The 16,330-nt window shown below is 38.4% G+C and overlaps 1 protein-coding gene across 2 annotated transcripts in view; it reads left to right on the top strand.

The window, feature by feature from the left end:
* Nucleotides 1-1,160: 1,160 nt before the first annotated feature.
* The window catches only part of MTNR1A (melatonin receptor 1A), a 47,980-nt gene continuing 32,810 nt past the window's right edge, over nt 1,161-16,330 (top strand). Inside the window, exons 1-2 of one of the 2 annotated variants that reach the window (XR_010622182.1) lie at nt 1,404-1,492; nt 5,872-6,512. Coding sequence is in view for 1 of the 2 variants with exons in the window: in XM_065736117.1 (XP_065592189.1) it covers nt 1,300-1,492 (193 nt within the window). In the remaining variant the exon portion in view is untranslated. Of the gene's footprint in view, nt 1,493-5,871; nt 6,513-16,330 lie in introns of those variants that run through there. The other variant, XM_065736117.1, reaches the window with a different exon arrangement.

The raw sequence follows: 16,330 nt of genomic DNA, 5'->3' as shown, positions 1-16,330 counted from the left end.
TGGGGGAAGCGCTGCCACCGCAGCCCCGGAGGTACGAGCTGCCGCCCGCCAGTGCTATTTTTATCGAGGGCCTTCCTGGGCAGGGCCGATAAGTGAAAAACCCTCAATAAATGTTTTAAAATGGTCTTGACGATGGCTTCAATTATTCATCGCCACGGATTGCCGTTGTAGCTACACCATTTCCATAACAGAACGTCCGATCTAGCGGCGGAGGCACAGCCCCATTTCCCCATGGATTCCCGAGGTTTCGGGTACCCCTCCCTCAGCAGCCTGATAAAGCTCTGGGGAGTAGGTGCCCGCCCGCACACCTGTGCTTGGTGGAGCGCGGCGCGGAGCCAGCTCCTCTCACAGCCTCTGCTGCCTTCAATGGGCGAGCTCTCAGAAAACTGGAAACCGCTGTCACGTATGCGAGAAGCCTCAGAATCCTCGTTTACAGTCGGCCCGTTTTCTTTCGCAACACGTACTCAACGAGGTGCACACAGTAGCTCCCCATTTCCTCTGCATTGATTTTGGGAGTGGCGGAGACAGCCCACGCTAGCTCTCCCTGCGCTGCGGGTCGGGGGGAGGAGGGGGGATGCGGGGGCTGCGGGCAGCATCGCCATCCCCGTGCAGCGGGACACGTGCCGTACCCTGCCCGCCCGCAGCGAGGAGCTTTTTATAGCAACGGGAGCAGCTCCGAGACTGGGATCCTCTCGCCTCGCTCGCGCTACTGTGCGAGTGAAGCATTAGCTGCAGACGGGGGAGAAGGGGAGGAGAATTCAGCACGCGCCAGATTAGGAGACGGCGTTAAACACGAGAACTGAAACAAACTCAAGCGGCACACAGCGCGAGTAGCGAACCCATCGATCCTTCTCCTCGCCGCTGAATGAAACAGCCGGCGCTGAATGGGCGGCGAGGCCGGATGAATGAATGGGGAGCGGGGCCCGCATGAATGGGGGAGCGCGGCGCGATGAATGAACGGGGAGCGGGCGGGAACGGATGGCACCGCGGGAGGTCGCTGTGGCGCCGCCGCCGCCCGGCAGCTGGAATCCCCCGGCCGCGCACGTGTCGGCGCGGGGGCGGCTCGGTGTCACCTGGCGGCAGCGGTGGCGGCGGGAGGGGCGGGGGAAGAATATAAAAGTGTCCCGCCGCTCTGCGTGCACACTTCGGGGAAACTTCATGGGAGGAGCGGCCATGGGCGGCTCCGCGCTCTGTTAAGAGCGGGCAGCCCTGCGGCGGAGGGTGGCTGCTGCCGTCCCGGTACCGACAGACGGGAGGGAGTCCGGCCGGCTCCCGCCCGCCCGGGGAAGCGGCGGCAGAATGAGAGCGAACGGCAGTGAGCTGAACGGCACCGTTCTCCCACGAGACCCGCCGGCCGAGGGCACCCCGCGCCGTCCGCCTTGGGTCACCTCTATACTAGCCGCCATCCTCATCTTCACCATCGTGGTGGACCTGCTGGGCAACCTCCTAGTCATCCTCTCGGTATACCGTAACAAGAAGCTGCGGAACGCGGGTAAGGGTCGCCGGAGGGGCCGGGGGCCTCTTCGTTCTTTGGGGGAGAACTTCGCCCCGGCTCTCAGGACGGGGCCGGGCACTCCCCGGGCTCCCCCCGAGCCCCAGCGGTGCCGCGTGCCGGGACCGCGCGCCTCGCTCCCTGGCGGCTGCGGCTATTTTTAGCACCAGCCACCGAATCGCGGTGCTATTTTTAGTACTCGGCAGCTCCCACCTAGCAGAAGAGGAAGGCAAGGAAGCCTCTAATAACGAAATCGAGCGCAGTGCTGGGGATGACACGCTGTGTTACTCTTAATGCTGTTCTGATTGGGTTGCCTCGAGTTAGAGAAAGTCTCTGCTTGCTGTACCGAGGTTGTAGCCTCAAAACAAGCCGAATGTTAAATTACAGATGCTGCAGGATTCAGAAGAAAAACACACACGTGTTTCATTTTCTTTGGTTGTTTCCTACTTGCTTTGTGGAATGAGAGACGTCTGAGAGAAAACAGGTTTAGGCATGTTCCAAAAAAATCTGCAGTTTTGACGGGATAGATTCTGTGATGGTGTATTGAGTAAATCCCTCTTAGTTTGTGGATTATTGGTCTGACAGGCAGGAACTTCTTCAGATTCATTCCGCTTTATCACGTCAGGCCAGCTGCTGTGCACGTGTACCAGATCTGTGCACTCAAAACGCCATTTATCTTACCCTGGAAGAATATGGGAATACATGAAGGGAGATGTGTTGTTAATGAAAGCAGAATTGCACTCCATGGCAACTGAGATACTGGCTTTTCTTTTTTTATTATTATTATTTATTTGTCATGTCTGGCTGCCAGATTATTTGGTAGCTACTGGTTTAAAATTCGTCTGAGGGGGAACTTGATCCCTGGCTTTGCAGTGAACTATCACAATGAAAGTGGCTAATGTTGGACTCCAGAAAACAGTGGCACACGACTTTCTAAGGCTAAGCCAGGTAATTCAAGTAGGTTGTACACTTCTTTCATTCAGCCAAGATACAAGAGTGCCAAAAATAAAGGCAAGCTGATTTACACCGTCCCTCCCCCACTTTCACTAAAGCTGGTAGGACTATGCTGTGTGATACTCATCATGAGATCAGAATCAGAGGTCAAGTCAGCATTTGAATACCTTTGTTTCTTGAGATTTTTTTCTGAAGCGAGAAAGGGTAGGGATACCCCCATGACTGAGGATATTGCGGGGGGGAGGGTGTGGGGGGGGGGGAGGGGGAGGGTAATCTCCCCCTTTATAAATATTAACTTATCCACTTTTGTGGGGTGTTTATAGCACAGATACTTCCGGTAACAAGTCTGAAATAAATGTGGTGCCTGTTCTCTGGAAACATAACTGAATCATGGGGTTTTCTGTGTGCATATTCACTACTGTAGTTTTTGTGTAATCTCTTTTGAATCTGGACACATGCTCACTTGCTCATTCTTACTGCGTTTCTCATTCTTGCCTTTTCTGTCACAGTGGCTGTCATGAACTGCAGCAAACTGGCAACAGTCTTCTCCTACAGCTAGGAGAAGAGCATTCTTCTGAATACAAATTATTTTAGCCTGGAATATGAACTAGATACTGTTCTACACTCTGAAATAAATGATTATTGAGAACAAGTAGGTGCTTAGTTTATCATGGGAAACTTAGAGTCTGTTTTAAGGGGAAAAAAATAGTAAAAGTAACTTTGAAGTTTCTGACCAGGTACATTACAGGTCCTTTTCCTCAAGGGAAAGATTCTTAAAATGTGGATAAAATGAAACTTTGCAAGGGCAATACTAAGCCTCAGAAATATGTCCAAACTACTTTTGACTAATCTGGCGAAAACCTGTACCTGGATATAACTTCATTCATGTGAATACTGCTGTTAAACTTGACACTGAATTCATAATTGTTTAATTCATAAGGTGAGTATGACTAAGCATAACTCTTTAGAAAACCCTGAACTATAACTGTGAGTAGGAAAGAGTGTTCTAATTTTTTTTTTTAAGACTAATTCAGGTTATTCAAGTAGAGACTACTTTGAAAAAATAAAAAATGTGTAAATTAATTATAACTTGCAAATTATAAAGACATACAGTTTTTTTCAGAGCTATAGTGGTAAACTTTTGACTTTACAAACTTTACAACATCTTATGTTAATAAGTCTTGCTGGCACACTTATTGAGGATAAAGGACTCAGGATGAAAATTCCACTGGAGAAAGGTTGGGGGGAACAGAAGATTCCTCCTGAAGAAAATATCTAATTGAAGACACTCTTCTTTCTTTGCAAGAAAAGACTAACAGAAATGGGGATTATTTAATACTTTGTCAAAAAGGTGGATTTGGTGAGGGAATTCATCTTTCTATCTCTATTATAGAAATATATATATATGGAAGATTTCTACAAATTGAACCTGTGGATGTATGATTTAAAAAAAAATGCACTGGGAGATAGTAGACTAGAAAAAACCTTCTCAACAAGTGGTATAACCTTCATGACAGTCAGAAGGTTAGTAAAAGACACTGAGGAGTCAGTATCTCAAAGAAGTTGTCTCAGCAAGTGAGGAGTTTCTGATACTACAGACTCCTTCGTAGTCACAAGCATGGCTTCAGTAGATGTTCTTCTAGACAAAGAAGCTGATGATGCAACTGGTAGGATTCTTTTTTATTTAATGTATTTGACTTGTAATAAGTTTCATAGTTCTGGTCTGTTGTTTTTTTATTTATTTATTTTTTAAATGGTGGCTTTCTAATCTTAACAGGCACCTGACACGAATTCAGTCCTTACAGGAACAGTTGCAATTTAATGCTGGTCTACAGAGACTGAATTTGGTTTATGATGTCTGATCTTTCAGCTTTGAAAGAAATCTCAAGGGAAACATTCAAGGCATAAGGATTCTAATATCCACATCTTGACAGCGTGTCCATGCAGCTTAAACTTCAAGTTGGTGTGCTTTCTTCATTTCAAAAAGAATGAGAATACATCATTTTAAAAGGATGTTTGCTGTAAATCATATGTTTCATTTCCCTTTGCTAACATTCAAAAATCAGAAATAAAGTCATTCAACAAAAGTTCCTCTTGAAATATGAAATAAGTGGCTTTAGGGAAGATAGATCAGAGAAATGCTAGTGGTTTTTCCTGTTAGTGACTTATAGTTTCCTTATGCCTTTGCTGTTACCCACACCAAGAAAAACAATGCATCAAGAACAAAGTGAGGGAACAGTTGTAGGTCTTTAACTGTGAAGTTTAGTTTAAAGCTTGGTATGTTAACTTGTAGTTAATGTATGCCTACTGTTTTGGTCATGGAGGGGTTGGGTATTCAGTGATTGCAGCACTGGACCATTCTTAAGGCCAGTGAATAAAGCTCTCTGAAGGGGCATTGTCCCTCTTGTTCTTTGCCTTTTGAAACTATTTTCTTGGTCCAACGGGTTGCCTCTTCCTGGTTATTTTTTGAACTGAGGTCCAAATGTGCCCCAATTATCCCTCCAGAAAACTTCTATGACAGACAGGCAAGACAATAGCTCCACTAATCTCATCCTGGCTCTTTTGTGCCTTGTTAGGTGACAAGGGACTAGTGCCAAACTTGTAAATAACTCTTGCTGCATCAGGGCAGAAAGATGTGTTCACACCCTTCTCCTCTATCTCTGTTCTGTGCAAGAAACCTTCTCCTGGTTTCCCATGTCCTTGGCCTAAATGTTTTGATAATAGAACTGTAGCTTTTAGTACTACTGAGGTGGAGAGGAAGTCTGACATCGCTGAGGCCCCACAGTCCTAGTGAAGCAAGATATAGTTAATTTCACTCATGCTAAAAGTTAAGTGTGTTAACTACTTTTCCAAATGAGATGGAAATGAAAAGGGAGAAACTTGCATGCAAAATCTGTCACATCTGCATTATGTCCAAACAATCGAGTAAAGAAAACTGAGTGCTCAAAAGAATGAGTTTGAGAGTAGTCCCCAATTAAAATCTGTTAATATCAGTGAAGTCTCTGATGAAATAACAAAGGAATATAGCTACTTAATACCATTCTTTCTTAAGATCTGGTATTTATTAAATAGCATGACCACTGCAGAACTGGGAATATAAACTACTAGGAATAACTTTATCTTGTAAGTTTTATAGATTGGCTTCGTCTTTTATAAAATTATATACTCTGAGCAGTGTAAGAACATGCTTGAAGAATGTTCTTCTCAATGCATTTTCTAGAGTATGTATTTTGAATTTAAGATGGGACTAGCTTTTGATAATCAGATGGGAGATCTCACGAGCCTTATCAGAACGATTGTTCTTGATGATGTTTTCTTAGTTTTAAAGACATTTTTTTAATATAGTATCTAATTATATCATTTAATTTAATAAATGAAACTCTTGTTGTTAATTCAAACTAATGGAATTATTGTTTTTGTTACAGGTGATCCTTGGACTTATTTTGTGTCCTGAAAGAAACTGAGTAGCCTGACAAGTACTTGACTCGAGAGAGAGCTTACAGAAGATCAAGTTGTAGCACAAATTAAGGGTTCTGATGAAAACTGAGGTGCTGATGGCATTATTTCAGACATGAATTACTTCAGGTATTAAAAATGGTAAGCCAATTGGGAGGGGAGAAAATCTCTAGAGGAGATACCAGATCCTGGTGATTGTTAAACAGAATGGAGTATAAAAATACAGTTTAAATAAAGCTGTTCCTCAGTGTGGTTTTCATGAATAATGTACTGAATCAAGGGTTTTCCAGAAAACTGCTTAAATGGCACAATCCCGTCAGTGATCAAGGATAGAGATGAATATTTCAAATATTAATATTCCATTCTTACTAATGTATTTGACAAAGCCAGCCATGTATGCTTTCTGCAAGTTTCCACTTCTGTAAGCTTTTCATGGTAGTGCTTCTGGTTTGCTGCTGCCAGTGCTTACTTATGTGGTATACTGTTTTCTAGCCATTTTTAGTTGTTTTTGAAGGGATTCTCCCTCCTCTTCATTGTAATGGCTTTTCATCTTTCATCTTTTCATTAGCTGTCTTTTATCTGCTTCTACTCTTATTCCTTAATTTCTTTTTGTATTGCTTTCCTATCCTGTTTCAGATATTTTGTTTCTAGCCAATGCTAAAACAGCAAGTCTAGTTTGACAGTAGTGCTACTGATGCTGGGCTTCCAATGCTAATAGGACTATATCCAACCTGGTAGTATAATAAGGTTGGTAGGACAGCAACAATTGCTGTAGCAGTGCTATGCATTACAGTATAATTCTGCGACCTCAGTAAAAAATCTTGGTACCCTTGCTGTTTGATAGGTTTTCTTTCCTCTTAAGAGTGAGCTGCCCCAAATTCCACATTGATTTTGCACTGTTGAGTAATGATCCCCAAATTCTGTTTCAGGAGGATGATTGTTACTAAGAGTTTTTCAGGATAAGAGAACACAACTTTGTTAGAATACTAACACATAGTGTTAGTAAATACTATGGAAAAACAAACAAACAAACAAAAAACATGTATTGAATAGCTAAAAATACTTGAGAAAACGGTACAGATACTGTTACTTGAAGTTGTCTTTCAAAATATTGTGAAGTCGCAGAGGCAACATTATAACTGATCTGGGTAAGTAAGGCACCTTCCTTACTATGGGTTTTTATTATCCTCTTTCCTCCATTAGTTTTAAGAATGGACATGACATAGCAAACCAACACATGCCTTAAAGCCTTGAATTCCTATGGTAAAAATGCTGCACTTTTTTTAACCTATTCCACAAGTAGATCTGAAAATCAGCAAGGTGTAATCAGGTGTAATGAGGTGTAATCAGCAAGTCTGTTTGTAAATAGCTACTTCTGTTGTTTTTAAATGGTTCTGTAGTTATAAATGACCAATAAATATACAAAGCTTCATGTCCTATAGATTTTCTTTTAATAACACTCATTACCATTAAAGAGAAGGCAAACTTTCCTTGCATCAGAAGTATTCCAAGCTCATTCTCTTTACTTTATAAATGGCCTAACAAAGGTCATGCAGTAATCTAACTTTTGAGGAATAGTCATTACCTTATTGACTTTGTTCTAGTTGGGTGAGATATCTAACTGTTCCATTTAGTTTAATGGAAATACCATTCTACATGCTCTACTTAAGTTTCAGCAAAACCTTAAAAGCAAAATATACACTCTAGTTATCACATTGACTTTGCTTTTTTTGAGGTAGAGATGCAAGGTTAACAAAACTTAACTGCTTCTCAGTTAGCACCTGTGCTGGTGAAGATCAGTTCCTCTCTTGTTGCTTGGTAATGTGTGAGATCAGCAACAGTGCTTTGGCTAGTGGCCCACTCCTGCTGAACTTGAGTATCAGTTAGGTGTTACAGTGCAACAGATGGTAGTAGTGTAGGTGAGACAGTGCATTCTGTAGCTGTTGGACAAAGTAATGAATGGGTATGAGTACAAGAAACAGTTCTGAAAACTGGTATCCAGTCACACAATGGAGAAGTTCATTTGATGTATACCTCTCTTCTTTAGCTGAAGTGATGAAAAAAATTTCTACTCCTTAGTCTTACCTGATGCACATATTCTTCTTCCCATCTGTGTTGGGAAGCGAAGAAGGGATTTCATTCTCAACTGAGTATTCTTAGTCTATACTGTACCTGTAATGGGCTAATTTTAGAAATACTTAAAGATAACACTTTGTGTGAGTTTCCCTCACGCTTCTGTCAAGTAAGACAAAACTGTTTTTGAAATGAAGAATTGCAATGCCTTTTTGTCCTCCTTCAAGCACTCATACAGTACTTATTTCTTGAGTGATAAATCCACAGACTTATTTCCAAAGACTGGATTTTACTGAAAATCTGGGAGCTTTGTATTATGAAATATTGATATATGCATAAATGTGAATGAACTGGTAACTTTATAATTACCTATAAATAAAAAAAAATCCTGTTTTTGTTAACAGCTTTTGTGTATTTTGCATTCATATATCCTATCTTAATTTTAATATAGGTAATGATAATATGTATTTCTCCAGATCATCTCTGGCTATGTAATTCTGGTGTCTGCCTTCTATATAGAGTACTTAGGTCAAAACTATTTTAATTTATTTTACAAAACCAGGGTTCTTTCCTCGAATTTCCTTTATGGTGTATTAAATCTTCAGCCTTTCCTGAGTTTAGGTTACTAAATCAGTTCCCACATGCAGTAAAGAATTGGAAGGGACCTTCTGGATGGAGTCCAATTTCCAGCTGTACTAGGCATTCATACACATCCTTTCAGAATGTCTTCACCTTTAAGTTATAACTATTTCCTTATTACATTGTGAGAGGGATATTCTGAATATCTGAATGTATTTTGTATCAATGTCTTGCACTTACTAAATATGTTATGCATAGCATTGCTTAGCATCTCTCTGCTCTTTTAATAAAGAGGGAGAATTAAAAATATCTTATCTTGGCTCTTGTTTGGGCTTTCTAACCCAAGTCAAATATCAAAATATCAAATTCTTAGTCCTTTAGCAGAATAACCTTTTCTGTGAGAGAGAATTGCCTGAGGAGTATGCCTCATCTCTAGAATATACTTTCCCTAAAAGCAAAATCCTGGTTGTACTTTTATCAATTAGCAAACCTCCTACCAAGGTCATTGTTAGTCTCCTTTCACTTCTTTAGCTACAACACTTGCCCAAGGGTAATTAGGCTGCTACACGCTTAACATTCTTAAACCCAAATAGCTGTAAGCACTTTTAACTTTTCTTCTTCTAGTTAACTTCAGATCAAAATCCAAATACATTGTCTATGTTTACTTCTATCTTTCTCTGTGGTAATCTGAATACTTTTTAAAGTTCTGCTGCTACTCTGGATGCTACCTTTATCTAAGTTATCTAGTGAGATCTATTGTTCAGAAAGATTCATTGTATTTTTTTTTAAGAATTACCGAGTCAGAACAGGACCAAATTCCTTGAAATACAGTTGATTACAGATCAGGGTCATTGTATTTGTAAGTGCCTGATCTATGTATCTTGAAGTGGGTGCATGATGTAAATCAGTTAAGATTTCATTTACAATTGGTATGCAAGCTATGCTGTCTGTTCAATGGTAGGTCAAGAACACACCTAGGAATTAAATGAAAGACCATATTATATCACAATGCTGTCTGTTCAATTTTTTTTTTTCCCAGCAAATGGATTTTTATGTTACTGAGATCAGGGTCAGCTTGTATGTATTACAGTTGCCTGGTCAAATCACATCATTTTATCCTTGATACTATCTTAGTCTTCTGCATTATAGATACAGTTCTTTAACACATCAATTAAGCAGAATAATTTTTTTTTTTGTTGTAGTCTCATTGTACAGATTGGTGGTTCTGTTGCCAGTTATATCATCATCATAGTCCATTGGAAAAGAATCAATATGACTATCTCTTACCACTATCTTCTTATCTTTCTTGATTTTGTTGTTGTTGTTGTTTTTCCTTGTCTAAGGAACCCTACTGTTGGGAACCTCTATGGTGATTCATAAAAACATCTTATTCTCCCTTTCTGATGCTAAAGCATGTTTCAGCACCTGTTGATAAGAACTTTATTGGCATTGCCTTTGTCTTCTATTGGGTGTATACAAACTTACTTTTATATTCAAGCATGTATAAATCCTACAATTCTTTACCATGCTGCACAAGGTATCAAAGATTATTTCATTTTATGGTATACCTCTGCTTCAGAAATTTACATAAAAAGATGCATCCGTGTAGAAATATTTCCTCTAATTATCTGTGCATTTTTACAGAAACTACCTTTTAATTTCCCCCTTCCCTCCCATTTTTTTCTGCTGTAACATGCACTGGCACATTATAATTCTTTTGTTCTATTGCTTGTGAATATACACACTTTCTAGAGGTAAGAATCTCTAATATGTAAGAGAACAATACTAAGCATGTCTGTGAAGAAGGAAGCGCAAGTGTTTCCACCTCTTTCCTTCATTTAGACAGAGGTGGCAGGTGGGTATAAATGGTATAAATTAGAACAGCTTCAGTGTTTCTGTAATTCGTGCTCACTGCAATGATTGCCACAGGCATTTTTGTATTGGCAAGTGTCATCTGAACACAACTTCCACTGGAAGGCTTATTTAATGCTTTATTCTCCATTAAAGCATTAAAGACTGTAGATCTAGCTGTGGTGTCAGTCTGGCTGGGCACTCCAGCTTTTCATCTCCTCTGTTTACAGGTAAGTACTGAGAAGACAGCAGAACCAACTTTCTTAAATACAGATTTGTATTAATAGTTTATGTTAAATACCTAAAGTAGAGCTCAAAATAGAGTCAGATTTCCTTCTTATTTATTTCAGGAATGGCTTTCAAACATTGTTTTTAGCAAATAATTGGGTATGTATTTTGCAGTTTCTCTTAGGAAGCTGTCATTATCCTATCTTTTTTTTTTTCTCAGCACTTTTACTCATTCTTTTTTACTCTTGTCCATTTGGTATATCCCACTACTGAGAACTTCTGTGGTGTCAGATAAGATTATCAGCTATGAATGTTTTGTTGATTACTTGAAACTTGCCTCAATTCTCACAGTTTTTATGGCATAATACTTGTATTGTACATCAACACGCTCTTCCAACAGCATTTTGTGTCTGCCTGGCATATCCGCTTTTATCCAACTATTCTGGATGCTCCAAGGAATTTGGTCTGTTTCTGTTGATCTTGTATTTACACATAGGAATACTAGTATTTCACAAGTGAGCGCTTCTTTTGAAATTATTCCTTGTAATCTAGAAAAGATTATTCAGTTGAGCAAAGCTTGCATTTTCATCCTGTTACTAATGTTTGCAATGATCGTTATCTACCCCATGCCCTGAAGATACGGATAAACCTGACATACATAAGTGTGGGGATATGAATGTGCAAAAAAAACCCCAAAAACAAACAAATACTAACTATCCCAGTAGAAATAGATTTTGAATTCTGTTTGTTAATGGTGCTTGTTTTGTACAGGAGTACCCCTTTTGCCACACATACACACTTTGTTTTATTGTTTGTTGGTTTTTTTTTAATTGTAAACTTTTCTAGTTGGGTTTTCGTTTTACTTTCCTCAATCAATACAGCGACAGGACTTTGCTACCAGGATGCTGAGCACATGCTTCTTGTGCACAGATAATGTCATAGAAATCCATCAAAACACTGAATTGATTTTACGATTTGCTTATTGTACGACTTGCAGCTTTCACAAAGACCAGTCTTACCTGTTTCTGTATATTGTATTGCTTGTGACCATTTCTGGTGTCTGCTGGACAGAATGTTTGCTAACTTTACTCAAAAACATTAAACTTTTCTTGCCTTGCAAACAAATCTTCAAATCGTGATTTTTTTTTCATGTTATTTTTTGGTCTACTTTCTTAAACAGGTTTTCTAATGAAGTAAATGGAATTTTCAACAGTAACACTGGGTGGCAGCTCCATTATATGTTTAATTTAAACTTAATTCCATACTGAATATGTGATTATAAAGATTACATTAAGCATTTATTTTGTGGTAGCATTTCTGCGTATTCATATGATGAGTACATATATTGTTTGTGACTAAATATTTATTGTGGAAACATTGAAAAATTAATTTTAATGTGCTGGAACTAGAAATAGAGAACTATCTAATGATAGCTTTCTAGTAATAACCTGTAAATTTAGAGAATACTTTCTGTATTCACAAATTTTGAGGTGCTACCAAGGTAGGAAAATCCAGATGACCCAACAAAGCAAGGAACACAATATAACTGGAAAAATTACATTAATACCAAGAATACCAAGTGTAGTAGGGCAATAATTACACATTAAGTCTAGATACTAACTTATTCTCACAGGTGTAGTTATAGAATATTATTAACAGTTAACAACTCTCTTCATACATGTGTATATGTGACTAGTCAGGGTTGGAGTTTGTCCTAAAGTAGATGGCTCCGGGGATTAGGACCACACATGCACCTAGTGATTAGAGGTGTAGTAACCATGGAACTTGAAGTGGATAGAAAGGGCATCACTGAAAGTTTGCAGTTGTTTCAGCTAGCAGCCTCAAAATGGTGCTGTTCTCTCTCACTTTATGCTTTCTTTTATTCCTCTTATTTCTTGGAAGGGAAATTGGACCTTTTAGAGCTCAGAAAATTTTGGGCTGAGTTTTTTTTACAAATCTGATAAGAACCTTAATTTTGATAAGCAGTCTTGACTCATTTGCTCTAAGATTAATTTACTGGTACCGTAATTATTCAACTTTTTAGCTCCAGTTTGGAGTTCTTCCCAGTCGCCATGCAGAACAGTACTGTTACTTCAGGGCTTGGTCTTTAGTGATGAATTTGCATGGTGCTACACCCTATCACAATCCTTTCCAAAGGTAGACTTCCAAGAAGTATTCATTCCTCTGTGCAAGTGTGCAAGATATCTTGATTCCACCAGGCTTCTATTTCAGGGCACCAGACATTTTAGATCACATTATCAGGGGAATCTTCCTTGTCTGACCAGAATAATATAGCATTTTTCCTCTCATAACTAAAACAATTAACTGCATGTTATGCAGCATACTCTAAAGTACCGAATAATAAATGCCAGTGGGCATAGTTCATTTTGTCATTTTCTCTTAACCTTTATTTATCCAGAGTTTTCAAGCAGATCTTGGTTGTTTTTCCAGCTCTTCAACAGCAAATGGCAGCAAGCTCTCTGATATTTTCACTTGTGCTCTCTCAGAAGTCAGACTTTAAAAATCTACTGCTGACATTCTATCAAAAGGGTATCTGTTGCCCTTTTCCTATTGTCTTCCAGAACCATCTTCCCAATCCTATCTAGACATCACCGATTCTATATCTATCTTCATAGTTCAGAAGTGACCTTTGTCTTTCATATTTGATGTTAATACATTAAATACTAAATTTCTGAGCATGTGTGGACTTGCAACCTCTATTTCTTGTTCTCTCTGGAACTTTTGTTCTTACTGTTCTCTTTTTTTTTCCGTTAGTCATATCATTCCTTTTGTCTTTGTTCCTAGTCAAAGTTTGTAATTTCTTCTATTTCTCTAAACCCTCTCATGGATCTTGCTTGTTTACTTATGTTGCATCTTTAAACTGCTAGTGTAGAAAATAGCTAAATTCATTGGCTTCTATCACTTTTTACAGTCCCTAGGCATTCTTCCTACATCTGTTTTCTACACCAAACACTAAGTCCTTTTAAACTAGGAAACAATGTATTTAAAATTGCAGTTTAGCACACATTATTTGTTCTGCCTCTACATTAAATCCTTTTTAATTTTTTAACTTTTTTTTAATGACTCTACCTTGCCTTCAAGATTTCATAGTGTCCTGACACTGTTCTGTGAAGAAAAGCTGTGGAAAATTCATTAATGTGACTCTTGAAATTAGTCTCAGTTAAGTGGAGTGAATGGTAGAATAATTTTGAACCTGAAACTCATGGATGTCTAAAATTCTCATTTGCTACTTTTGTGGAACAATAAAAAAAAGGCAAAACATTGTTTCCTCTTACCAGTGATTTATGCAGCCACTTATGGTCTGGGTCTGAACTGTCTTGCTTGATACACTGTAAATTCCTTTGAGCAGTGATAGTTCTGGAATTTGTGTATTTTAAAGGAAGATATGAATCTTTACAAAAGCAAAAATGAGTCATTACTATGATTCCAAAACTATGTTTTGGAATGCCCCTAGCCCTTCGAAGAATTTAAGGCACTGCACAGTTAGGTTTGTTTCAGTAACAGATGCATTTGTGCAGAGCATGCTTAGTTTAGCGCATTTGGGCTTAGCAAAAAGGAAACTTTTCAGCTTCACTGGCTTGGTAGCATTTGTTAAGAAAAAGTCTTAAGGATTTTCCTTATTCTAGATTGTTGCTTCCACTATTGACATCTTGCCTCACTTTTTTTTTTTTTAATTAGTCATATATTATGAAATATTCACATATAATATGGGAAGAAATTGTATATGTAATATTCAGTGTTAGGCTGCCTTATAAGAGGGAGGCCTGTTATTCCTGTTAAATGACTGTCTAAAATAATGCAGTTTTGTCCCTTCATACTTTGAATACATTCCCCAACTACAGTATAGAATGCTAAGATTCTTTGAATTCCAGCCATTACATGTTATTTCTTTTATTCTGTATTCTATTGAGTTAAGGCAGAAATTTATGAATTTCTCTTCCGGGCAAGACATCTGTTCTGAACATGACAAATTGTGATTCTGTTTTCCATCCTTGTAGCCCATTAATGCAAAGTCTGTGACTGTATGTAGACTCAGTTGTCTTAATTGTTATATATATTTTGTATATATAATTACATTTTCATTTGACTTTCAAGTTTTATACACTCCTTTTTATGAACGATCTATGAGTCTGACAGTATACAACTCAGTCTTGATCCTCCTGCATATTTTTACAGTTATTTTTGTTAAACTTATGAAATTTTTATGAAAATGTACCTTGCATGTTGCAAGAATAATAATTAAAACACTTGAGTTTTTCTCCAAATAGCCTTTCTTATATATGAATAGAAAAATTATTCGGATAACATATGTTCGGTATTCCTTGGAAGAACTTGAAATAAAATGAACTGTGTAGCTAGATGTTCTCTGATCGTATATGGAGGTAATTTCCTACTTAAGTTTGCATAGCTGTTTTTGGATGAAGTGGTGTATTAAAGATAAACATTAGAAAATGTTGGGTTTATTTTTTGGAATTGTTCCAAAACATATTTTGAGAAGCATCTTCTAGATGGCAGAGCCAGTAGAGTTTATAAGATTGTGATTCACATTATTTGCTTGCTTCCACAGAGTAGTCCTTTCAGTGAAAATGTAACTATCAATTTGTTATTGGATTATGGGTCTCTGAGCTGACATAAATTTACTTATGTCATCTGCCTTGGAAAATGCTGTCATTTCTAATTTTCACAGTTTTCAGAAAGTTACTGACAAAATTTGAGAAAAGTAATGGCAAAATAACTCTGAGGACTTTTCAATTCTTTATAGGTCTTATCTCCATTTACTCATCTTTTAATCTAGGCACACCATGGAGATCAAATTAAACATAACAGTTTATCACTAGAGAAGCACGGTTCAAAACCTCATGTGAATTCTTTCAGCTATGTCAATCCTTTTAACTATGCTATTTAATTGACTTTTTTGCCTTGTATTTCTTAGCATCACTGAAAATAGTTTGCATATTTTCACTATTTATGTCAAATGATAATTTAAATAATGTCTAAGCTCCAGAATGCATCTTCTCTCATTTCTTGTTCCAGTGTCTGAAGTTGATGAGGTTATTTACAGGATTAGCTCTAAATTTTCCATTTTAATAGTGAAGAAAAATGAAATCTCTTCCACCATGTATCAATACCTTTATGTAATGCTGAAATCAGAAGCTTCTCTGAAGCCTCTCTGAAGATACTGGATTCTGATGAAAGCAGGAGATGGGCTTGAGTTCCTTTTTTCTCCTTGCTACATCTTATGTCAAGGAACTCGATGTAATTTTGAAGTATTTGAAATCAATGATTAAGCCCCTCATCTTAGTGAAAAAACACACTGCCATACTTTAGGTTTTCCCACAATCAAGTAGACTGCTTTGTCTGTTTTGTTGTATGACCAGCACATTTGATGATCATGTTCAGAAGACTGACTGCAGGTTATCTGTGAATATTTTGTGTATATACATGTGTATCATGTACTATTGAAAGTATCTCTATTACATAACAGCTCGGTATTACCCAGAACAGCACCCCTCAGGGTAATTATTTCATCTTTTATTACTGCTTGCGGTCCTTTAGCTGCAGACGTTCAGATTTTCTTCCCTTTCGGCATGTGAAATACATCTATAGGTATATTTGTCTTCAAATCTGATCTCAAATAGACTAAGTTTCTCAGGCTTATTTTTCCAGTTCAGTGTC

This window comes from Cyrtonyx montezumae, unplaced genomic scaffold (assembly GCF_038088225.1).
Source record: "Cyrtonyx montezumae isolate F1298 unplaced genomic scaffold, pur_monq_1.0 scaffold_2, whole genome shotgun sequence".
NCBI classification, from domain to species: Eukaryota; Metazoa; Chordata; class Aves; order Galliformes; family Odontophoridae; genus Cyrtonyx; species Cyrtonyx montezumae.
Note: the sequence above shows the minus strand (reverse complement) of the source record. Positions and strands in the feature narration are given on the sequence as shown.